Here is a 26,011-nt window from a genome sequence, read left to right on the forward strand (position 1 = left end):
TGGATAATGTGAGTTCTCATCTCTCCTTTGAGTCACAGGGTGAGCTCTAAATGAAATGACCAGATGGACACAGACATTTGCTGAGAACGGCCATGGAAAGAGGACAAGGACCAAAATGACATAGTTATTCTCAGAGAAGCTACCACGTTACACAATAATCATAACTCAGCAAGTAGACATACCCTTTTCTTTTTCCTTCCACAGCACTTTGATCCCACAAAGGACCATTCAGTATGGTCTCTCATACATTTATCTCTGAATTTGGAAACCGCTTAATGAAATGCAAGGTCTTTAAACTGATTTTAAAGGAAATGGCCAAGTCTTATAAAATTTAGACGTTTCTTTCACTGTTAAACCAGCCACTTTCAGCTGAAATGATAGAACACAGACATACCCCAGGCAGCTTAAGCTTAGCTTAAAGAGTTAAGCAGCCTTAAGTCTTTAAGAATTCAATACTGGGGGGACCTTCAAGATGGCAGAAGAGTAAAGCCATTGAGATAACCTCCCTCCTCACAAACACATCAAAAATAAACCTACAAGTGGAACAACTCCTACAGAACACCTACTGAATGCTGGCAGAAGACCTCAGACTTCCCAAAAGGCAAGAAACTCCCCACGTACCTGGGTAGGGCAAAAGAAAAAGGAATAAACAGAGACAAAAGAATAGGGACGGGACCTGCATCTCTGGGAGGGAGTTGTGTGAACAAAGAAGAGAAAGGGATATCTCTCCCAGCAGCCTCAGGAGCAGCAGATTAAATCTCCACAATCAATGTGATGTACCTGCATCTGTGGAATACCTGAATAGACAATGAATCATCCCAAATTGAGGAGGTGGACTTTGGGAGCAACTGTAGACTTGGGGTTTGCTTTCTGTGTGGAATTTTTTTCTGGTTTTATGTTTATCTTAGATTAGTCTTTAGTACTTATTATCATTGTGGATTTCTTTATTGGTTTGGTTGCTCTATATCTTTTTTTTTTTTTCTTCCTTTTTCCCTTTTTGTGAGTATGTGTATGCTTCTTTCTAGGATTTTGTCTGTTTAGGTTTGCTTTTACCATTTGTCTTAGGGTTCTGCCTTTGTTTTTTTTGTTTTTTTCTTTCTTCCTTTTATTATGAGCCATGTGGCTGGCAGGGTCTTATTGCTCCAGCCAGGTGTTGGGCCTGAGCATCTGAGGTGGGAGGGCCGAGCCCAGGACACTGGGCCACCAGAAACCTCCCAGCCCCACGTAATATCAATCAGCGAGAGCTCTCCCAGAGATATTTGCCTCAACACTATGACCCAGCTCCACCCAAAGGCCAGCAAGCTCCAGGGCTTGAGGCCCCATGCCAAACACCAAGCAAGACAGGAACACAACCCCACCTATTAGCAGAGCGGTTGCCTAACATCATACTAAGTTCACACACACACCAAAACACACCACCGGCTGGAGCCCTGCCCACAAGAAGGACAAGATACAGCCCCACCCACCAGAGCACAGGCACCAGTCCCTCCACCAGGAATTTTACACAAACCACTGAACCAACCCCACCCACTGGGGGAAGACACCAAAAACAACAGGAACTACGAACCTGCAGCCTGCGAAAAGGAGACCCCAAACCCAGTAAGTTAAGCAAAATGAGAAGAAGAGAAACACACAGCAGATGAAGGAGCAAGGCAAAAACCCACCAGACCTAACAAATGAAGAGGAAACAGGCAGTCTACCTGAAAAAGAATTCAGAATAATGATAGTAAAGGTGATCCAAAATCTTGGAAATCGAATGGAGAAAATCAAGAAATGTTTAACAAGGACCTACAAGAACTAAAGAGCAAACAAACAATGACGAATAACACATTTACATGTCATTTACAGATGACATGATACTATACATAGAGAATCCTAAAGATGCTACCAGAAAACTACTAGAGCTAATCAATGAATTTGATAAAGTTGCAGAATACAAAATTAATGCACAGAAATCTCTTGCATTCTGACACACTAACAATGAAAAATCTGAAAGAGAAATTAAGGAAACACTCCCATTTAGCATTGCAACAAAAAGAATGAAATATCTAGGAATAAGCCTACCTAAGAAGACAAAAGACCCATATGCAGAAAACTATGACACTGATGAAAGAAATTAAAGATGATACAAACAGATAAAGAGATATACCATGTTCTTGGATTGGAAGAATCAACATTGTGAAAATGACTATACTACCCAAAGCAATCTACAGATTCAGTGCAATCCCTATCAAACCACCAATGGCATTCTTCACAGAATTAGAACAAAACATTTTACAAAAAAAAAAAACAAAAAAAACACATTTTACAATTTCTATGGAAACACAAAAGACCCCGAATAGCCAAAGCAATCTTGAGAAAGAAAAATGAAGTTGGAGGAATCAGGCTCAATAACTTCAAACTACACCACAAAGCTACAGTAATCAAGACAGTATGGTACTGGCACAAAAACAGAAATATAGATCAGTGGTACAGGCTAGAATGCCCAGAGATAAACCCACAAACATATGGTCACCTTATTTTTGAAAAAGGAGGCAAGAATATACAATGGAGAAAACACAGTCTCTTCAATAAGTGGTGCTGGGAAAACTGGACAGCTAGATATAAAAGAATGAAATTAGAACACTTCCTAACACCATACACAAAAATAAACTCCAAATGGATTAAAGAATTAAATGTAAGGCCAGACACTATAAAACTCTTAGAGGAAAACATAGGAAGAACACTCTTTGACATAAACCACAGCAAGATCTTTTTTGACCCACCTCCTAGAGTAACGGAAATAAAAACAAAAATAAACAAATGGGACTTAATTGAACTTAAAAGCTTTTGCAGAGTAAAGGAATTTAACCTCCGTGGTTAAATTTATTCCCAGGTATTTTATTATTACTGGTACAATTGTAAATTTTTTCCTTAATTTCTCTGATAGTTTGTTATTAGTGAAGAGAAAAATAACAGATTTCTGCATATTAATTGCATGTACTTCAATAAAAATAAAAACAAAAATTAACAAATGGGACCTAATTAAACTTAAAAGCTTTTTTGCACAGCAAAGGAAACCATAAACAAGACGAAAAGACAACATTCACAATGGGAGAAAATATTTGCCAGTGAAACAACAGACAAAGGGCTAATCTCCAAAATATACAAACAGCTCATGGAACTCAATATCAAAAAAACAAACAATCCAGTTAAAAAGTGGGGGGAAGACCTAAATAGACATTTCACCAAGGAAGTCATACAGATGGCCAAGAGGCACATGAAAAGACGCTCAACATCACTAATTATTAGAGAAATGCAAATCAAAACCACGATGACGTATCATCTCACACCGGTCAGAGTGGCCATCATCAAAAAATCTACAAACACAATAAATGCTGGAGAGGGTGTGGAGAAAAGGGAACCCTCTTGCACTGTTGGTGCGAATGTAAATTGATACAGTCACTATGGAGAACAGTATGGAGGTTCCTTAAAAAACTAAAAACAGAACTACCATATGACCCAGCAATCCCACTACTGGGCTCATACCCTGAGAAAACCATAAATCAAAAAGAGTCATGTACCACAATGTTCATTGCAGCCCTATTTACAATAGCCAGGACATGGAAGCAACCTAAGTGTCCATCGACAGATGAATGGATAAAGATGTGGTACACATATACAATGGAGTATTACTCAGCGATAAAAAGAAATGAAATTGAGTTATTTGTAGAGAGGTGGATTGACCTAGAGTCTGTCATACAGAGTGAAGTAAGTCAGAAAGAGAAAAACAAATACCGTATGCTGACACATATATATGGAATCTAAAAAAAAAAATGTTTCTCACGGACCTAGAGGCAGGACAGGAATAAAGACACAGATGTAGAGAATGGACTTGGGGACACGGGGAGGGGGAAGGGCAAGCTGGGATGAAGTGAGAGAGTGACATGGACATATATACACTACTAAATGTAAAATAGATAGCTAGTGGGAAGCAGCCGCATAGCACAGGGAGATCAGTTTGGTGCTTTGTGACCACCTAGAGGGGTGGGATAGGGAGGGTGGGAGGGAGATGCAAGACGGAGGGGATATGGGGATGTATGTATACGTATAGCTGATTCACTTTGTTATACAGCAGAAACTGACACACCACTGTAAAGCAATTAAACTCCAATAAAGTTGTTAAAAAAGAAATAAATGAACTTTGCCTACTGTCTCACACCATATCAAATATCAGTGCTAGATGAATTGTATGCCTAATGTGAATGGTAAAACAAGCTTTTAGTAGAAGAACATCTTCATAATATTGGGGCAAAGATTTATTAAACAGGACACAAAAATCCTTAACCATAAAAGAAAAGATTGGTATATTGGACTTCATAAAAATTAGTGCTTTCTGGTTTTCAAAGGTCACCATTTGGAAAGTGGAAAAGCAAACCAAAGAGAAGGTGTGTATAATAATACATCAGACCAAAAACTCATTTCATTAAAATTTAAAGAAGCCCAGCAAATCAATAGGAAAAAGACAACCCAATAAATATTAACAAGTGACTTGAACAGGCACTTAACAAGTGAAAATTTCCAAATGGTTAATAAAGATATAAAAAGGTATTCCATATATCATTACTTCTCAGATAGATGCATATTAAAACCACAATAAAATACACACTCACCATAATGGATGAAATACACACTTGCCAGAATGGCTAAAACTAATAAGGCTCATGGTACATAGTACTTCTGAGGAGGCAGAGCAACTGGAACTCTCATACATTGTTGCTGGGAGTTTAAATTGTTACAAGCACTATTGAAAACTATTTGGCAATATCTTCCACAGCTAAATATGCATCCATCCTATAATTTAGTAGTTTTATTCTTATGTATAAACCCAAGAGAAATGAGTGCACGTGTGCACTGAAAGATGTGTACAGGAATGTTCATGGCAGCTTTAGACATAAAAGCCAAAAATTATACACAGCCCAAATGTCCACCAGTGGTAGAATGGATCAATTATAATATACTTATATGATGGAATACTACAGAGTAATAAAAAAAGAGCAAACTATTGTTACTGTTACATGCAACAACATAAGTGAATTTCACAGACATTATGATGATCAAATAAAACCAGACACGAAGACTAAGGAGTGTATAATTCCATTTACAGGAAGGTCAAGAACAGACAAAAGTAGAATACTTTTGTGACAGAAGTCAGAAGAGTGGCTACGTTTGAGTATGGACTGGGAGCCTCATCTTGATCTAAGTGATGGTTATATGGGTGCATATATATGTAAAAATTCATTGAGCTGTCACTTAAGATCTGTGCACTTTATACGTCATACTGCATTAAAAATATGATCACTAAAAAAAAAAAATCAATACTGTCCTCAGATGCTGTGTGGAATGGTGAGAACATTTAAAATGCCAGAGAAAGAAAACTGCCAAGCAGGGAGCAAATGATTTGAACTTGTCCTGGATTATCTAGAGAAGCCTTGGACATGCAGAATTGTCAGCTGTGCAGACTTTCATGACTAATCAAGCTCCCCAAAAAACTAAGGAAGAAAAATCTGTAATAATATGACTAACCACACCAGAGTGACTTAGAACATATCCATGTAGTGCTGTTTGTTCCTAATTTATTCACATTCAGCATTGATTTAGTACTGAGTGCTTTAGAAACTATTTAAAGAGTTAAGCATGACTGAAAGATCTGTAAAGGGTCTATTTTGATATTAGTAACATACATATAGTCAACTATACCCACTTCATCTCCATAATATTTGAAAGATATAATATATGTATGTATATGTATTCATGTATATGAAGTTAAGAAATATGTGTATGTATTTGTACATTTATATATACAAAGCTAGGTATATATACATATTTCTACCCACACAGAAATAGGTGATATATAGGAAACTATGGCAGAAAGATCTTTAGCTATACCAGAAATAAATAAGTATGGAGAACCACCACAAATTAGTGAAATCTGTTCTATAAAGTATCAGTAAGGAAATCATGCTTGCATTATTGCTAAACACAAGCAATAAGTGGAACAAAATGTAACTGTAATGAAATAGCACTTAATGCGGTTCTATACAGAAGCTGCTATAATGGCTAAAACATTTTTATTTACAAATATATTGCAATCAATATTTTATATATTAACGTAAATAAGTGTATCTTATGCTAGAGAAGGAATTGAAAAAAAAGGTCGCTGCCTTTAAAAGGATAAATTGTTGTAATTCTCTTGTATTTGTGGTTATTATATGGTAAAGGAAAATTTCAAACCAGTCTTTTCAGTCAGGTAAGGCACACCTGCATTAATACTATGTATTTATCTCATTTATACTCTCTGGAAACTCTGTGAGGAGTCTACAGTGCTGGATAAGAACAATATGGATTATTATCTGACTAAATCAATCTTCTGAGAATGGCATAATTAACTTCATTTAATGAGAAGGGGAATACCTTTATTTTGACCATATTTTAGAACCTCTTCCTTCCAACGCCAGCATAATTAAAGGAGACCACTTACTCAGAGACACACCGAGTAAGATAAACAGGTTGCAGTGTGGGGATTTAGGATAGGCATGAAGTACTTCCTTTTCGCAAGTTAATACTTCTGTTTCATGGATTGACAGGCCAATGGTAGGTTTATTTATAAAGCCATTTTCTATTCCCCACATCTAAGTTTCTGTAGGAAAATAATGCACACAGTTCTTACAAAATCATCTTCTGCTCATCTAATTCAAGGTCTGTCCTCTTTTATTGAGAGAAGAAATTATCAAAATGTGAAAGTCTAAAAATAGTGGCGTATAATTGATAGCCTAATTCTTTCTTAATTATAGGTGTGTTACAGTGGCGCTATAATTAGGCAAGAACAGCAGCTCCAAAATGAGTCAGACTTTACCTTTCACTCTATACGAGGATGTACACGGGTTCCGTGAGCAGAAAGCTCTGGAAAAGGAAGATGCAGGGTCTATTTCCTCACACATCTTGTTGGTTACAAGATTGTCCCCTATTTCCTCTCTCTAGCACAACAAAGTAAATATTCCATTCATATTTCTTTTACTGATTATCATTTAAAGAACATATAGATTTTTAAATTAGAAAACTTACAGCTTGAATCGGAATTCTAAAACTAATGCACACACGCTGACTTCCCTAAAACAATATTAATATAACCCATAATTATTAAATTATGTACCTGAAATCTGAGTTAAAAAATCTTTAGATTTAAATTGAGTAATTATCATCCTAACGATGACAAAACAGTTTCGTATAAATGAGATGAAATATTCTTCTTATAATTTGATATAAGATGCTTTCATCCCTTCAAAGATGTATCTTTAGTTAATTATCATTAATGTATCATTAGTTAATACGGAGACAAAAGACTAGGCTCTCAGAACTCCGAATTCTGTTTTAAAACTGGCCCTTTAATCTCTAAATGGTCTTAAACAAGTTATTTTTCCATCTTTTAGTTAGTTATACATCTTTAAAATTCAGACAGTGACTACCTTCTCAAATCAGTTTCTCCAATGGCTAAATCCAAAGCTCCTGCTGTGATAAAATCAGAAAGTTGACTTTCTGATAGACACTGTGATAGTAGAAAGTTTATAATAATATAAATGATAAAATCCCTCTTCATAAACAGCATAAGAAACAAAAAGCTATCAGTAAAGCCAAATTAAGCCGTATTAGGAAACATAACTGTTAGAGCGTTAAGTATTAGCAACTGGTAAAAGTTGTGTCTTCCACGTGTCATGAGCTGCCTCGGGCATTAGAGTAAGTATTAAACATGAGACAGCCAGAGAACAAAAAGCACAGCACCTGTCCTCAGTCTGGGGCCAGCCCACTCCCTCTGCATCCCCACTCCTGGAGGATCAGGCACCACGATGGTCAATCTCCCATCACTCACCCTGTCCTGCACCCACCTTCCAGGAGCCCCAAACGCCCCTGAGGTTAAAGGACAGTTGAGAGAGAGGACAACCCAAGTGTGTGGTGAATGTTAATTTTAGGAACAGAAGCAAGGAGCATTTCCTTTGCACCTCTTTCCACCATAAGCTTAGAAATTCAACCAGACTACTGCTAATAGACAGTTTGTAGAATATAACCTAGGTTTTAAGGGGAAAAATGAAAAATCAATGATATTTTGCCTTTATAATGTCTATGAATTAGCTTCATCTCATCCAATACGTTTAGAATAACACTCTATAGGAGAAATTCTTTTTTTTACAAAAAGGAATTTCTTACTCAATTTCCATATACTAAAGCAATAAACTCTGTGGGGAAAGGTATGAGATGCGATGGCTACTGCTGCAAGCCAGAGTATCTCTGAAAACACCTCTGAGAGTCAGAAGCAAAATTAACATTGCCCTCACTATTGTCACCGTGGTACCCAATTATCCAACATTAATACAGTTAGAAAAACTATTCAAAATTACTCAATTTAGCAGCACCTTTTTATTTAATCCGACTTTTAAAGAAACATACCTTTTGTACATACTTTCCCAAATCACAGCCATGCCGTGTTTTAATGGTGGGATTAACAGGCATGCTCCTATTCACTTTGGCGATGTGTGCTCTTCCATTAGCCTCCCTTCACTGGTACAAACAGAATGAACAGTGTGGCTTTTAAGTACTTTTGAGCCCACACCTTCCTTCTCTAGGTAAGGAGTAGCTGACTGCTATGCTATAGCACTGAGACCTAGCCAAGGTCATGCATCAACAATTCCTTTTGAAGGTATATTGAGAGGAACTGTGAGGCCCTGTCTGGATTTCCACCACTATAATCCTCTAACATGACATATGCCAACACGGAGGTGACCGAAACACAGCAGGAGAGCAGCAAAGTAAATCCGGAGGAAGGAAGGAAAAACAGTGTACGGAAAGCACTCTTTAGGAGTAAAAGTCCTCAGCACACTTGTTATCTGCTAGAATTTGGTCAAGTCCTCACATTTATCCGAGCTTAAATTTAATAACACACAACATGCAAACAAAAGTGATCGCCCCAACTATCAGACAGAAATACTGTGAGATTCAGAGATGACGCACAAGAAACTGCTTTGGGAAACTATACGCATAAAGGTTATCAGGTTGCCTAAATATTCACATCACTTCTCTATTATTCTAGGGAAGGAAAGCACCACAATCCTATATAGGCGAGTGGCACCCCACAGATATGTCAGCGTGTGTGCACGCGCCCATGTGTGTGTGTGTGTGTCTGTGTGCGCTGCACGTGGGGACCATGGTCTCCATGGGGTTACTGAGCTGAAACACAAGAGTAGCAGCATCCTTTGCCCAGAGTCACACAGCCTTCTCACCCTGTCTCCTGGGGAATTTGCATATTCTAATCATGAAATCTCGGCATCCCGCTGATTACGGCGCGCGTTTCTATGATGGAGTTCAGGTACACTGAAAAGCTCCGAGGTCCTGAAAGTGCAGTCGATGAGAACATTGGTCCTCTTGTTGTCCAAACAAGCTAACGAGAGTGACTCTCAACAGACAGTGTCTGGAAACAATCACGGTTATTTTCGTCAATATAAGGAGCACTACGTAAACCATACGATCTAACAAGTCTCTGCCTCATTCACAGGGCTCATTTACTTCAAGAGCGCGGAATACCAATAAAATATACCAGTAAATATACCAGTAAAATAAATATATATACCAGTAAATAAATATATACCAGTAAATATACCAGTAAATATATTTATACCAGTAAATATATACCAGTAAAATAAATATATGTACCAGTAAATAATATACCAGTAAAATATACCAATAAATATACCGGTAAAATATACCAGTAAAATAAATATACCGGTAAAATATACCAGTAAATATACCAGTAAAATAAATATATATACCAGTAAATAAATATATACCAGTAAATATACCAGTAAATATACTTATACCAGTAAATATATACCAGTAAAATAAATATATGTACCAGTAAATAATATACCAGTAAAATATACCAATAAATATACCAGTAAAATATACCAGTAAAATAAAAGCAAGCCCTATCGGGACACAAACAATTTAAAAATGTTTCAAAATACACTTCTAATTGAGAATCATGCGATATTCTAATCTATTTTAATAGGTCCATTGTTATGATCAGGCTAGAGCACTGTGTTATATTAAGAGTATTGCAACTATTTTCAGAAGTAGCAGTAAATTGTCATTAGTAACAAATCTGCATTACAGCGTTCATACGCAGCATCAAAGTCAAAGTACCGCTGACAGACGGACCACATCTCGGCTTACGTCGCGGTACCTAGTGGAGGAGTCAAGGTCCTGCCCAAGTTATTTTCCGTTGTCAGCCGTCTGACAACACCACTTTTTCTCCTGTGATATCTGGAGCACAACTGATGTTATTTGGAAAAGAGACCAGTGGCAATGCAGAAGGAGACGGTCTTCAAAATACAGTCTACTACTTCAACTGGAAGTTGAAAGTCCTAATCCTAATGCAGAAGTAAACTGGCCTGGATCTCACTCAAAGTTAGGTACACCCAAAGATGGATTATCAGAGATCATCATATGGTCCGTATTTGGCTTAATGTCAATACCAAAGTTTATCTGCTATATTTAGGCATTTTAATAGAATGAGTTCTTACAGAGAGATAATAGTATAATGAAAGAAAGTTATACCAACATCAGCCTCTGGACTGGTGCCCATAAACAGAGACCATAATAAGGCCACAGATCTTTTAAAAACTAAAATACGTTTAATAGACACGTTGTAATTACGATTCCCATTTTAAAAGTCGAGAAGTTGAAGGCCTTTGTTAGCCTTTTCTTGGAGGGTTTAACAGAAAGTTTGGAATTTCCACATATGAACACAATCTGTTTCCTGACTTAGAATTAACATAACGGATTGGAAAGTGAGTTTTCAACTGTAAATTATGTAAGATAGATGGAAGTCATGCTTTAACATAAAACGAAATACAACATCCTTTTCTTTTAAAAATAATCACCTAAATTTAACTATACTTGGCTTCAACTTTGTTCCAAAAAGACAATCAATTTTTTTAAAAAACTAGATTTCTTTGCAACAAAGTGTTTTTCTCTGAAGGAGTCAGGAATCAAACAGAAGGATAGAGATAGTGCTAAGTATAGCGGTAGGGAAGGGAGCGGGGTAGAGTCAAGGTTAAAAACAGACACAGAAAACAAACTTATGGTTACCAAAGGGGAAAGGGCAGGTGGGATAAATTAGGAGGTTGGAATTAACATACACTCTACTCTCTACTATATATAAAATAGACAACCAACAAAGACCTACTGTATAGCACAGGGAACTCTACTCAATATTCTGTCATAAGCTAAATGGGAAAAAAATTTGCAAAAGAATAAATTATATGTATATGTATAACTGAATCACTTTGCTGCACAACTGAAAGTAACACAACAGTGTACATCAGCTATAGTCCAATATAAAATAAAAATTAAAAAAAAACAGAAATAGAATTAGAGACAGGGATGGAAATTACTTGCGCATAGCACTTTTGTGTAGACCATGGGAGGAGGGGCAAGGGGGCACAAAGTTTAATTACAAGAACAAAATCAGAAGTTAGGAAGCAGAATCTCTTACCCTGAAAAATTCCTTAGTGGAGCCAGAGTCTAATGTTCCATAAGCAATTTCTGTTTGCTTAGAAAGATCCTCCGCACTTTCAATGGGAGACACCATCCTCTCTACGGTCAGGAAGGCAGCTAAGTTAGCCGTGTAGGAGGAGATTATGATCAGGGTAAAGAACCACCAAACTCCTCCAACAATGCGCCCAGACAGCGATCTGATAACAAGTACGAAATGGATTTGTAAAGCGAAATGAATGACCTCATAAGAAAACAAGTTAGCAGTATTATGCAAATATCGATTTATAGGGAAATATTTAACTTTATACTTTTCAATATATCTGCTAGTTGATGATACTTGAAATTATTAAACCTTCTGAGCAAGGAGTACAGATTTGCTAGATTTGATGAGACATCCCGAGGCAGAACTTCAGATTCCTGAGATTCTTTCATAGATATCATGGCCAAATAGTTTATGGTATGAAATATCGTAACAATCAATTTCAAGAAATGTGCAAATAATCTATCCAATGCTCATACTACTTTATCCACTCATGACATAAGTAAACGAACAATAGAATCTAAGATCAACAGCAAAACTCAGAACAACGTTGACAAACAAAATCAAATATCAAAAATAAAAGAGTATGTACCACAGATGTGGCTTTAAACACCGAAGAAACCCTCCTTTTAATCCAGCCAATGAAGTTCCAAGACCCTCAAAAAAGGTCCAAAATTTCATTAGGTATTTCTTTTTGTGCAGAAACATAGGTTTTAGATACAGTACAAGATAAAAATGGAAAATAGTGATACTATAAACAAAGTATGACACAAAATATTATTCTTAATGAATAAAACTCTGATGCTTCAGGGCATGGACAGCTATGACCCTGTTCCTTTGTGCCTCCTGCTTAAGAAAAAAAAAGAAAACTCAAGGAGAAAAAATTAGACATGTAAAACTTTGCCAAGATATAAATTCCTAGTCTGAAATATAATAACAATACTTCTGTGACCATAAATTCTTACTTAAAATACTTTTCAAAAGCTTAATTGATTCCCAGTAATTTACTGGTAGATAAACCCTAGGTAGATAAATGTAGACATGTAGATACAGAAAGAGATGTATAGGGTATTATTTGGTAAGGTTTGCTGGGGTTCTACATATAATGGTATTTGAGTAGTATTAACACGCCAGTATAATAACTTTTTCTTTTTTGTTAATAACTCTGTTATGCCTAAAAATTAAACCCTCTACAGTGAAGAGGTAAAACACTTCTAAAAATTTAAATCATGAAAATATGCCAATTTATGACCTAAACTAAACCTCCTGACAATTAATAACAAGAAATATTTTTGATGAAACATAGATACTACATCAAATTATTGGGTCGTATTTGTAGAATAAACTACTCAAGCAGTCAAGAAAAGGGGTGAAGCTAAAAGTAAAGATTTTTTAGATAAAAACATCTGCAGCTAAAATAAAAGAGAAAAAGAGAGAGAGCACACAAGCAATGAAAACATAATAATAATATAATTAAGAGCCTTTACCAGTCTCTAAGAGTTGCAAAGAATGAAACAAATATGATAGAATGGAAAAAAGTTAAACAAGCCTCACTTATATTCTGAAAAGGATATTAAATACATTTTGATTTTGGAAAAACCCTATGTAGACACAGCCACTCTCAAAATGTTCACTATTTATTCCATCACAATGGAAGGTGTCATTATATGACATGTAACCTATACTGAAGAGGGCAGATTCAGTATCTGACTTCTCACAGCCCTTAAAACAAAACGGATTGCATGGTAATTGCTTTTGATACTATACATCTCAGGTTTATTTGTAATATATTTGAGAATCATTTTTATAAGTCATTCTGTCCTAGTTGTAAATTTAATTAAATATGCCAGTTTATTTACAGTGTGTGAGATAACCCCCAAATTTATTCGACTTGTGCATCAGTGAAAACAAAATTCTTGAGCAATTTATTATTTACTTGTAAGTGTTTTCAAAGGATCAATTATGATTCTGAATGAGTTCCTGAGAAATTTTATGCAGATGAGCAAATTCAATATTATGTTTCATGGTGACAGACAAAAATGTTTTTCTAATTAAAAATAAAACTTTCATCTCTCAGTGTCTGCACTAACGGAGCAAATAAATGCACATATTCTGCCATTTCTTTTAAATTTCTATTAAATAATTATTTTAAGAATGAAATTTTTTCATCATTTTAATCCTTTAAGGATATTGGGGGGAAAAAAAGGAAAAAGAAGAAGAAAACCAGAGAATAAGAGTCAACTTTACAACATTTTGCTCTCACAATTCTGTGGTCCTAGTCTCCACAAAACTACAGTTAACATATTCTAAACTTAATTTCAGGCAATGACCAATTCACTTCAATAAACCATTCTATATTAAAATTTAAATGTGTTCTACTCATATAAATACTAGAGTTCCATACCATATTTTACTTGGAAAAAGTTGATAAATATCGTTTAAAATATATAAAGGGCATCTCTAAAGTGATCTGTGGATTTCATACATTATTATTAAGTTTTTTTAGGTACTAAGCTGCTCTATTCTTTCCTAATCTAGAGTTACCATCATTGCATTCTAAAAAATGATAGTTTGGTTCATTTAAAAAACTCTTTGAATTTCCCAATATTAGGTAGTAAGTTCAATTGGTAAATGCACATATACCATAAAGTGAAAGATACATATGCTTGAAAATTTTAATAAAGTGAATTTTGCTTATATATATATATATATGTGTATATATCTATTCATATATATTCTGTGGCCAAAAAATGCTAACAAGGAAAAATATGCTATCTAAAATTGATACATCTTACCAGGAAATAAAAATGATTACATGTGGAAGTTTAGTGGGTCATGACTCATGAATGAAACCACAAATGAAGAAAAAAGATAATATTTTAGGAAGCAGGCTTGTTGAAAATTAGAATGTCACTATGTCATGGTGGACCCTGGGAAAACACAGATTGTTAAATGTCCCTTGTGCCCCAGCTCCTATGTGTCAATATGTTTTCTGCTCCTAGACAAGCACTGGAGGCCAAAACCTTCAGAGCCCTGGTGCATGAGGAGCGGGGCAAACAAACCTGGGTCCATCGATGGGAACCCAGGTCGTTATGTCCTGTGTCCTAAGGAACCTTCACATGCTTCTCCTGCTTATTCAAAAGGCAGAGCGTAGTTTGTGGAACCCTAGGATAACTGCCTGATATCTCAGGACTATGGTAACATCATACTTCAAGAGCCTTCTTACCAAAGATGAATCACTTCATTATTATTATGAGCCACAGTGTTCTCTGAGATTCCAATCTGGTTAGTATTTTCCTCCTTCATCATTAGAAACTTCTCTTTATGCCTTTAAGTTCAATCAGATCAACTATAGAGATGAAACTATGAATCTTATATGTTTTGTCAGAAGTCATAATTATATATATATATATAGTATGTTATAATTATTATTATATGCTATACATTAAAATTATATATCTCTATATATATGCAATGCAAGTACCATTGATATAGTTCTAATTTAGTGCAGTTCCATAGAGAAGCCACAGGGAATTTGATGGAATTAAGATTGTTCAGGTCCATAAAATTCATAAGAATGTGACCTGCTATCTGAGAAGTAGGTCACTGATAATTTCTGCATACATGATATAGTCCCTTTATCTTGATGGGTGTAGTATACAGAAAAGATCGCAGAAGATACAAAATTTTGAGCTTCACATATAGGTTTTTGAAATTAATCACTTCTTATCCCCAAAGTGCTCAAAAACTAACAATAATGAAATAGTATTTAAGAAGCCATTGCCTCTGGTAGTTATTAAGATACCCATAGACTCAAAGGAGGGTAGTTGAGCCCAAATTAAAATGTGCCGGTAGATCGATAATCATATAGGCTTTAAATGTGAAAGCAACCTCATTAGGAAAAGTAGGATTTATTCCTCTGAAGAACCAGACATGGCTATCATTCTTAATCATGTACATGACATGAATAAAGGCAATGTGTGTTTTGTGATACATTCATTATATTTAGGCATTCTAGGGCAGGAATTAAAATATTATGATGAGAATAGGGATGTATGAATTTATTCCATCCTGTATGTGTATTGCTATTCAATACGGCACAAGCGTTTGTAACAATCAGCCATCATTATTACCCACCTATATATTTCTAGATACTTGGAAAATATATTATCATACATTCTTTTTAACCCAGCAACCTAACCTTTTAAAAAAACACAAATTTTACAAATATCTCTCTCATGTCATTTCCATGAGCTAATAATAGGGGGGAAGAAAAAAGAGAGAGAGAGATGAGATGTGTGCAAATGGAGTTCTGTCGCTTTTGTAGTTAGTAAGTAATGTTGCCCATTTTCCCATATACAGGTCTGTGGATCAACACACAGATGACTGTAAAATGAGAATATGCAGCAAAAACACGGTACCCCTCCAAGAAGGCATGGAATGATAGGAACCTTATGCATTTTATAGCCTCTCCATGGTGTGTATAATCTCACCAGGGAAATATAGGATCAACGTTCAAAGAACATTGCTCAGATATTTCACAGGCTTACGCCGACGGTAAGAGTCTGTCCTTACGAGTCTTACACTGCTTGGACAGGTAGTCGGCCGCTGCTAACTTCTTTACAGTGAATTCATAAACACCATGAATGTCCACTCGAGACCTAAAATGCACAAAGTTGAAGCGGGTGAGTAACCAACCTTGGCGAAATATCGCATCCTTGCTGCATAAAGGCACCCAAGGAAAACCAGAGACTATTAAAAATCCCAAATTCATTAGTTGATTCACTACTTTGTGTTTCTCTTCCATCTTCAAACTCCTCAGTGTGCCACTCGTAGGGGCTAAATCTGCTGACCAGGAATAAAACTACACTGACCCCTATGTAGGCAAAAACAATGCACATCCAGATCTCATAGGCTAAAGGATCAAGAAATGAAAACACTCCTGGTTTGGACTTCTGAGGCTTCTTGATCATGATTGATATCCCGAGGCTCATAAAGGGCTTTGAGAAATCGATCACCTCCTCTCTCACAAGGGTGATGGTTAATGGAGCAATTGCAATGTCAGCTTTCTGTAAGGGAAACAAAGGAAAATAATAGAACCAGGAGTCACGGTCAGAGAGGAATCGTGGTTACGTTATTTGATCAAAGGGAAGGGAAGGACATCAGGAAACTGGGAATAATCATTTCCCTGGTGGAATCCCAGTAAATACTTAACAGAAGAAAAGCAATTAGTTCCCCAAATATCCCTCCTGTTTATAAACACAGAGTACACCCTTCTGGCTTGATTATGGTAACTACATCTGCCTCTATGCCTTGGCAATCTCTGAACAATGCATATGGCCCATAGGCTTCAAGACAGGTGAGATGCCTGTCTCCATCTGCATATTTGCTTCTAACTTCATCCTTCATCTTCAAATGTGCACAAGGAAATAACACAGCATTCCTAGAGCAATGTGGGAAACCCACAATCTCAGACATTGGTACTTTGCATGGAAGGCAAGCATTCTCTCAACAAGAGTTCAAACGTAATGACTTTACCTTTGAGAAGCGCAGTACTTACCCCATATACAAGTTCTCCAACCATCCCATTCCAAATTTTCGTGTCTGCATCCCTGGCCCCATACTTGCCATCCCCAACAATGGTCAACTTGTACTTGAACCCACAATGCTTGGCTATTTCTGCAGCCAAGTCAACACAGTAGCCCTCGTAGCGCTCATTGCCTTCAAGCATTTCATGATTTTTCTTCATCATAACATATGGAGATTCCTATATGGAAAGAAAGTGCTCTAGTTGACCAAAACAACTGTGTTACTGGTCTACTCGCATCCACTCAAATCTTCTGGTTTAATTATTACCTGTAAGTCAGAGATGTTGTAGAATACAGATAGTGGAAAATATGACTGGGAAAAAATTAAGCATAATGCTTCTGATCAAAGGTCCTCATCTATCTTTCATTATATTTCATGCACATGGCTGGCACCTGGCCATACCAAAGTAAACAAGAGACTCAAAAGCACAAACTGTTAGTATGTCCCCTTGTAGTGTTTGTAATCCTAGTATTTAGAGAGGAATCATGTGGTTTAACATCTGTTTTAGTCAACTCTGGATCCACCACTCTCTTATTCTAAGTTAGGGCTCCCCTGACTCCAAAGAACCAGCATTAACCCAAAACCCTGTGCCACTACGAGTTCGAGGATAAGGATCTTGTGGAAATCAGGTCCATGATCAGTGAGCCCAGACTCAAAGAGTCGTTGCCATAGTGATGTATGGAATCTACCCTCTCAGACTTGAGAGCTCACTTGCTCTTTGAGATAGAATATCCTAGAATTACGCTACACGGATAGCTAGGGAGTAGCATCCCCCCTGTGAACACCATAAAAAGGAAGCAAGAAAACATGACTCAACACCAGCCCCCAACTTTTCTCAACTGGAAAGTGGCACTGAGGATATTTGGGGTTCAGTGAGATACCTCCTCTCAGTGGCATGATTCAGGCAAAAATCCTCAAACGTCTAGCTTACATTTATTAAGACTTTTCCAAGTGCCAACCAGTGTTCTTATCCAAATCCCTTATTAACCTATGTCTTCTTCTCAATATCGTTACCATAATGAATCTCACAAATTCACTACATCACAACTTAGTAAAATGAAATCAGACTGCTTGCTGCAAAATCACGTATTTCCTCCATTTCATTTCCCCAACAGCCTCTTGTCATAATCGACATCTGCCGTCCATCTATCCAAAGCCTCGACGTTCAGGATCCAGTTCAATTTTGTCTCATCCAGCCAATACACATCCACTTAGCACTAGCTATGTGCCAACTACTGTGTTGAGACTCGGAGTTAAAAAGAAGGGAGATCACCCTTGTCTTTCAGGAGTCCATCTTTCCATACGAATATAGAGAAGTTGACAACATTATTAAACCATGTAACGAATGTAAGGACAGAATGGACCCAGAATCGTGTGGGAGTGGAAAGGTAAAACATGGGAGGAATACAAGGAAGGCTCTTCCAGGCTTGCCCTAGGTGTTCACCCGTGTGAGCACCAGGTTACCAATTATCTGCGGAGCCGAAGTTCAGTCCTGAAGAGGATAAGACGTATTCTGAGTGCCGTAGCTCGTGTTTGTGAGTCCTTCTGACAGAATAAGCATGAAGCGAATGACTAAAACATTCAAAAGCATCACTGTATCAGTTATTCTCCTAAACATAAGCAGCGATTCCAGGTGGCAGATATTTTTCTTAAGAAAAATAACGTAGAACAGAGGCATAGGTAGCTAATTACCAAAATTGTAGTGACGACCACAGTCTTATTCTCCAGCCCAGAAGTATCGTTTCCAGAAGGGAGTTCGGTGAGAGTAACAACCATTTTGTCGACTTCGCTCCAGTAGCCGATCTGCAAAAGGGTACAGAAGGTGGGCACCTGGACATATGACCTTCCTACTGGCAAAGCACTGAGTTATTTTCAAACCCATGTTTGAACCTGAAATTACACCTACACTAACTAGGCTTGTTCTAAACAGAGATGTACCTTTTATGCACGTGAATCTAATAGCAATAGAAAGAGACTATAAAAATAAACAAACAAAAACAGTTCTTAGAAACGGCTTGTCTCTTCGTGTTCACTTTTCATACTCTCCAAGGGTAATTTGTGTGGGAGTGATCATATAGAAACATAAATAAAATCCAGACAATGGCATTTCAGCCATAACAGAAGAAAAAAAAATGTTGACTTGAACAGTTACATTCACACTTGCACCAGCTATGTTTGGTCTCCCGAACCATAATCTTTCAGGAACAGTGCTTTTTCTTCTCATTAAACTCTTTTTCTACCTCTGTCTAAAAAAAAAAGTATAACAGTTTTATTTATTATATCTTAAAATTACATTTCAGGGTTACTTACCAGAAATAAATAGAGTTTATTTAGAAAACATATTTTAAAATATATGTTTCTGAAAGTTGTTGAATCCAGCTATGTGAATATATGTCTCCAGGATTCTGGAAGATGAGGTGATGGGTTCACTAACTCACCTCCTCACACAGAGAGAATGCCTTCAATTCACTAATGATTTACCTTCCGTGGCCCATTCGTTTTGAGTTCCATGATGTTAATTGTATAATTTATTCTTTTTCCATTCTGGTCAAACTTGATATTTCCTGAGAGACCTTCAACCTGCACCTAATGAGGAAATGGGAAAGGAGCACAATTATAAATTCACTTCCACCAGATACAGAGTGGTTGACCAGATGACTCTCCCGGGATGCAAGTCAAGAAAACGACACTTATTAGGTTTCTGCTCTTCAACTTACCTTTGTGTAGTTAGGAAATAATACTCCCTCTTTATAAAACAGAAGAGATAAAACAAGAATGACTAATTCAGCAGGAAAAAATACTGGCCATCGTTAAGTCACATTACAATCATTTTCAGTGACTGACCTGTTTGAGGGCCCTTTCTATTTCTACCCCTTGTCCCCAGGGCACAGCTGGGTTTGCCAGACAGTCTCCTGCATTCCCCCTTCGGGAGATTTCAATTCTCTGCTTCCGTAGGTTTCGAAAAGCTTCGGTCATCACTTGAACGGCGTCATAGGTCAGAGCAGAAGTATACTGAAAAGTACCACACACATTTCATAAGAATGGGAGAAAATTCAGAGGCTCACTGTACACTGGCAATCAAGATTCCAGTTGCCCACCATACACACCATACCAGGGTCCGAGAATTTAGGCACAATTTCTATCTCTAGAAACCTAAGAATGTAAGAGGAGTAGTATGGAATATTGGAACTATGGACTGTCCCTTCGATTCTAAACATTTTCAATTATATTAACGTCTCATCTATTTCAGATGAGACTTTTCATAATAATTGTGTTGATGTTTTCACTTTTGTTTTTTCTAACTAGTTTCTCATTAGAGCATCACTTTATGGCCTGACCTGGTGATATGGGAAATTATGAAATTAACAAATCAATATTTCTCCACTGTCTAATGAGAGATTCACCTGGCAATATGGAAAGAATACTGATCATTTTGGGGATCCTTAATCTCTAATTCCACCCTAGTGATGTGCATATATGTGTGCAGTGATCTTTTGAGTGTCTGTTTTTAAACTCTCCTAGGTGATTACGATACTCAATTAGAAGAACAGCCAAACTTCATGATTTCTAGGTCCCCTCAGGCTTCAATAATCTATGATAGTAGATTACAAGGTTACAAGCTTATGGTATTCAGATCCCAGTGGGGCAGCAGGATTATTTTAGGAGCCTGGGGCCTAGCAGAAGAAAACTACTATCAATACATGTGTACTAGGCACGGTCAGGGGCTGGATAAGTATTATTATGGCATGTGTATATACTGCCATTTATCTACGTTTGATGCTGCTGTCAATAATGATAAATCCCATTGTAACATAAAGGCTTTAATTACTGCTGAGGAAATTTCTGCTATTCAGTATTTTTCAGTCTTTAGGTAACAGAAGTACAGTGAAGCTGGGGGGAAAATGCCATATCATACTGATTTTGTGACACTAAAAGTTTTGACCACACATCCAAAACAGGACCACAACATTTCCAAATAATCCTCCACTTTCTTCAGTAACTTGGTTCTTCCACGCTCAAAAGTGACTATTCTATACCTTCTTTTTATCTTCTCTATATACTTCTATACATTCCTCTTTCTCTCCTGCTGACACCCCTGCCTTCCCGGTCGCCAGGAAAATAGAAGCCAACAGACAGAACCAGCTGACCTTTCCACCGAAAACTACCAAGCTCCACCTTCCCTCCGTCTCCGTCCTGAGCTGGCATCCCTTGAGGTGGCCGCTCCCCTTCTTCAGGACAGCCACTCCAGCCTCACACTGACTCCGCCCCTCATGCCCCTGAGGACGTTTTTTTATGCACTTATACTCTCAATATCCCGCATCAGCCTTTTTTCTCTATTGGATCATCTCTATTAGCAATTCTACTGCTCCAGTGTCTCCTACCACAAGTAAAAGAAGAAAACAATAGGTAGGTAGGTTTGATAGATAGGTGGGTGGTGATGATACATAGATAATAGACAGATTAGACAGATAGATATCGATAGACATAATAACTGCTTTTTGGGTCCATATCTCCTTCCAATTTCCACCATCTTTTTCTGTTTCCTTCACAAGAACATTTGTGAAGACAGATTTTCTAAATTTTCCATTTCACATCACCCTCCTTGCTCTCTTGAAGTGATCTCATTCAGTCCATGACTTGAAATCGCATCCATTCACTCAAACATGACTTCCTCAGCAGTGTCCTTCCTGCCCAGCCCACCCAGTCACTCTCCTGCATGGGACCTTGTTCATCCCCTTCATAGTCTCTACCAGCATCTGAGTATCTTCTTCATGCATTCTTTGCCTACTTCATCTCTCCTCCCCAATAGAACAGTTACTCTAGGGAAGCAGAAAACTTACATCACCACTGAATTCTCAGAGCCCAGGGCACAGTTGGAGGAAGGAAGGGAGGAAGGAAGGCCAGAGATCTTGATACTGATTCTATCTTTATGGGACTCACATTGCCTTCCAGTTCAGTGAAAAGATACATAAACAGATAATTGCAAAATATCATTAGAGTGTTATAAATCGGTCCAGTGGTGGATAGACGCGTGTGTTGTTTATTTTTAACATGAGAGCTGGTACAATAAAGCAAATGAGAAAGTAATTTATGTGGTATGAATTATCCTCTCCTCACATGCAGAAATTGTTCTGAGTTTTTAATGCTAAAAATGGTAATGTGAAGTTATCACTTAATCTTCGCATGAAATAGTTTAGTTGAATCAGTTTCATTTTATCCAATGAATGAATCAAATTTGATGGGAAATTTGGTAAGAAGAAAGAAGAAAAAGAAAATGATTTGAGCCCGCAGAGCTGTGATTGATGCTGTTAACTGTGATAAGATATTCACATTTACTGCTACATTTTCTTAAGCAACGTCACTGCAGGCCTATTCGTGAGTCCTTCTTGACAAATCTAGAATAGCTCCTGGATGACTGCAGTTAAGTTTCCTGGAAATACCTCTACTAGATGGATCTAAATAAAACCCATCACTATTTTTTCCAAAATCTGCAACCTCTTCCTTCAAACTGTACATGCAAGATATTAGCAAAATATACTGTTACATATCCATTTAGGCAACTTATATTGTTGGATTGAAAATGTAATTTTCAATTACTGGGAACTTATCCTGAGAAAATATTCTCAAATACAGAGAATTTTCACACAAGCTATTCATTTCAGTATCATTTGTAATATGCAAAAATTAGAAGGAACCTAGATTTCTGAGAGTAAAGGAACGTTTAAAAACCATGCTTTCTGGGACTTCCCTGGCAGTCCAGTGGTTAAGACTTCTCCTTCCAGTGCAGGGGGTGTGGGTTTGATCCCTGGTTGAGGAGCTAATATCCCACATGATTCGCAGCCAAAACACCAAACCATTAAACAAAAGCGATATTGTGACAAATTCAGTAAAGACTTTAAAAATGGTCCACATCAAAAAAAAATTCTTAAATAAAAATACACTATGCTTTCTGCCTTGTGGAAGTATTATGTAGCCATTAAAAAGTTCTACTAGTAACAATTTGTAACAATACAAATAATGTTAGCTATAAAATAAGTGAAAAACAGTATTACAACTAAAGTTTTTTCAACAAAAAGTGAGAGTAATAAACAATGGTTATATCCCTTCAACAAAAAAAGGAAAGAAAAATAAACAAAATCGTTAGAATAACAGGGAGGAAACATACATGATATTTCTTTTCCAAGTATTCTACAATAACCATGTACCTTTTTAAAAAAAACTGTATTATATCAAAAGTATTGTTTTAAGTCATATCTACTTAGGAAAAGGCTTCTTGGAGAAATGGAGATATCACATCAGCTTTTTCCTGCCTCACTTATATGACTGTCTCTATTCTCCTAGAGGAAAAGAAACCAATTAGTTTGTTTTCTTATACAGCAATCCATCCACTGCTAAACAGAAACCTGTACTGCAGTTTGTACCTGAGAGTAATGATCACAGTTAAAAGGCAGACTCTTCCTTGAGTTACCCTGCTCACATTACTATGAGAAATCTATAAAGCCATCTGCTAAATGTTTCAGAGGTCTATAAATGTTGGTGAACTACATGAAAAAATAAGATGAGGCTGAATGAACTAAAAGTATTTAAGTCCACGCAGTGTGTTATCATTATGACTCAGGGCATGAGCTCACTAAGAAGAAAAATCCTTCCAACCTTTTTCCAATGTTCAAATCTAATCAAGTCTCAAGCCTATTACCACTGTAAATTAAAAGTCACAATCATAGACACAATTCAGGGCTGAGAGGAAATCAACAGATTCTGTATCCGTACCTCCTTCTTGTTTATGTTCTGCATATGTGGCTCATTTATTTTTCTCAACAAATATATCACGTTTTTGATTGGACAGTTCAATATTTCAGTTTTATTCTACCATTCACTAAACTAGATGTAAATTCATTTGAAGGGAACGTGATGGTGATGTAAGATCTCCTTCTTCGAAAACAAATGCATCATCTCTGCCCTGATGCTCTGTGAAATCCCTCAGCTGAGTCGGAAATTTGTGTCTCACTGGGGACCATTATGCTCTGTGATGCTATATCACAATCACTCCTGTCCACACTTGAAGAAGAAATCTGGGAAGACGTTTTTATGGTCCATTTTCCAAATGTGCTCTTTATTCCATTTCAAATGTATCTTTATTGAGACTTACTTTTCAAAAATAAAATAAAATATGCATTTTAAACATGTTTGTTAGGCCCAATAGTGATCAGATATTATTCAATAATGCATTACTATAATCACTGATACCTGAAAGGGTAGTCTTACAGCCAAAAAAAGAAAAAAAGAGGAGATGAAAAGGAGTTCTATATACATTTCAAATTTAATGAATATTCAAAGAGGATAAATGGGCTATAATATAAAATTTTATGGATCTTCATAATGATAGCACCTGTTCCGAAACATATGTTACCTGCACGGTGTGAAGATAGAAAAAGAAATGCCATTCAAAAAGGAAGTACTAGGCTTTAGCATTATCAAAGTGTTACAAAATTTCCTATGAATGGCCACTTTCCAAATATCCGTTGACACTTGAAATCGAACTGAGGATAGTTTAGAAAGCATGGAACACAGCACCTTCTGATTTCTATCAGGGCTGCCTCAAGTCCTGATTTTGCCATTTACAGCTCTGTTGCCTTGAGCCAGTTAACTAAAGCATCAGTGTCCAAAGTTTCTTATCGATAAAATAAGGAGAACAATGTCTGCTCTACATCATAGTAGTGCTGGAAAGGGAGGTGAGGGAGAAAGGAAGAATTCAGGTTGACCTAGTTCTCTACGAGCCAAACCTGAGTTGGATAGTTTCCTAGTAAGTCCTTTAAAAGAAAAGAAACAAAAACCTCTATGCAACAAATATTTTTATTCCAATTTTATAGGTGAAGACTGCAAGTTACAAGTTATGTTTTTCTCAGGGTCACAAAAATATGTGACAAAGGTGGAGGAATTTGAAGTAATGAGGGTGACTGACCTTCCTGGTTTGCCTGGGCCTGTCCCAGTTTTGGATCAGAAAGTCTGGAGTCCCAGGCACACTGGAACTGTTGGTCCCCTTATTTGGCAAATTCCACATCAAATGAATAAAGTTATAGGAAACGAGAAGCCGGATGAGTTGAAAAATATGCTAAAAATGCAAGTTATTAACCAGCATGTTTGCCTTCTTTTTTCCTTTTATTATGATCTAACTTGTTCAAAACTAGCTTATTTTTACAACATTTTGAAAACTGCCATCCTGATCTACAAGAGTCTCGGATCCAATAAGTTCAGGAGATGGTTCTCATGTTGGCATATTAAAGGCCCTGAGAAATACTGCAGTAACAATTCCAGTTTAACTTTGTTTGGTCAGCATTGCCCAAACTAATTACCATTTAAAATTTTTCCTTAACATCAATTACTCTCCATAAAACTAGCATTTGTGTAACATACTTTGGGCTGTAAGTTTTATAGACTGATACATTTTCCATAATCATTTTTAAAATAGCATCAATTATTTAGTTAAAATTATTATCAACAGAATGATATCTCCCTAGAGAATCTTACACAGTATAACAATTCTCGTTTCTCCATTACAAAATCATCAACATAGTCAAAAATGATGAGCTCTAGGAAAAATAACTAAGCTTATAAGAAAATTTTAGAAAGTCTTTTTTTGTAAACTTCTTGGCAATGGCCTAGAATCAACTAAAGCCATAGAAGAGAAAAACATTATTATGAAATATACTATAAACTTAAAATTATTCACTTCTCTTCATTTCAAATTCAACTGAAGTCTAACCTCTGGAAAAGACCTGTCTGTGATAAGGTCAT

The 26,011-nt window shown here is 36.7% G+C and overlaps 1 protein-coding gene across 1 annotated transcript in view; it reads right to left on the bottom strand.

Annotated features, from left to right (window-relative positions):
* The window catches only part of GRIA2 (glutamate ionotropic receptor AMPA type subunit 2), a 167,309-nt gene that overhangs the window by 23,271 nt on the left and 118,027 nt on the right, over nt 1-26,011 (bottom strand). The window contains exons 7-12 of the mRNA XM_089912494.1: nt 20,060-20,227; nt 19,697-19,801; nt 18,908-19,018; nt 17,187-17,393; nt 16,325-16,695; nt 11,585-11,783 (exon numbers count right to left, since the gene is read on the bottom strand). Coding sequence (XP_089768620.1) covers nt 11,585-11,783; nt 16,325-16,695; nt 17,187-17,393; nt 18,908-19,018; nt 19,697-19,801; nt 20,060-20,227 — 1,161 coding nt within the window. The remainder of the gene's footprint in view (nt 1-11,584; nt 11,784-16,324; nt 16,696-17,186; nt 17,394-18,907; nt 19,019-19,696; nt 19,802-20,059; nt 20,228-26,011) is intronic.

This window comes from Delphinapterus leucas, chromosome 5 (genome assembly GCF_059928025.1).
Source record: "Delphinapterus leucas isolate spDelLeu-1000000601 "Yukka" chromosome 5, BTC_Dleu_Yukka2, whole genome shotgun sequence".
Taxonomy (NCBI): domain Eukaryota; kingdom Metazoa; phylum Chordata; class Mammalia; order Artiodactyla; family Monodontidae; genus Delphinapterus; species Delphinapterus leucas.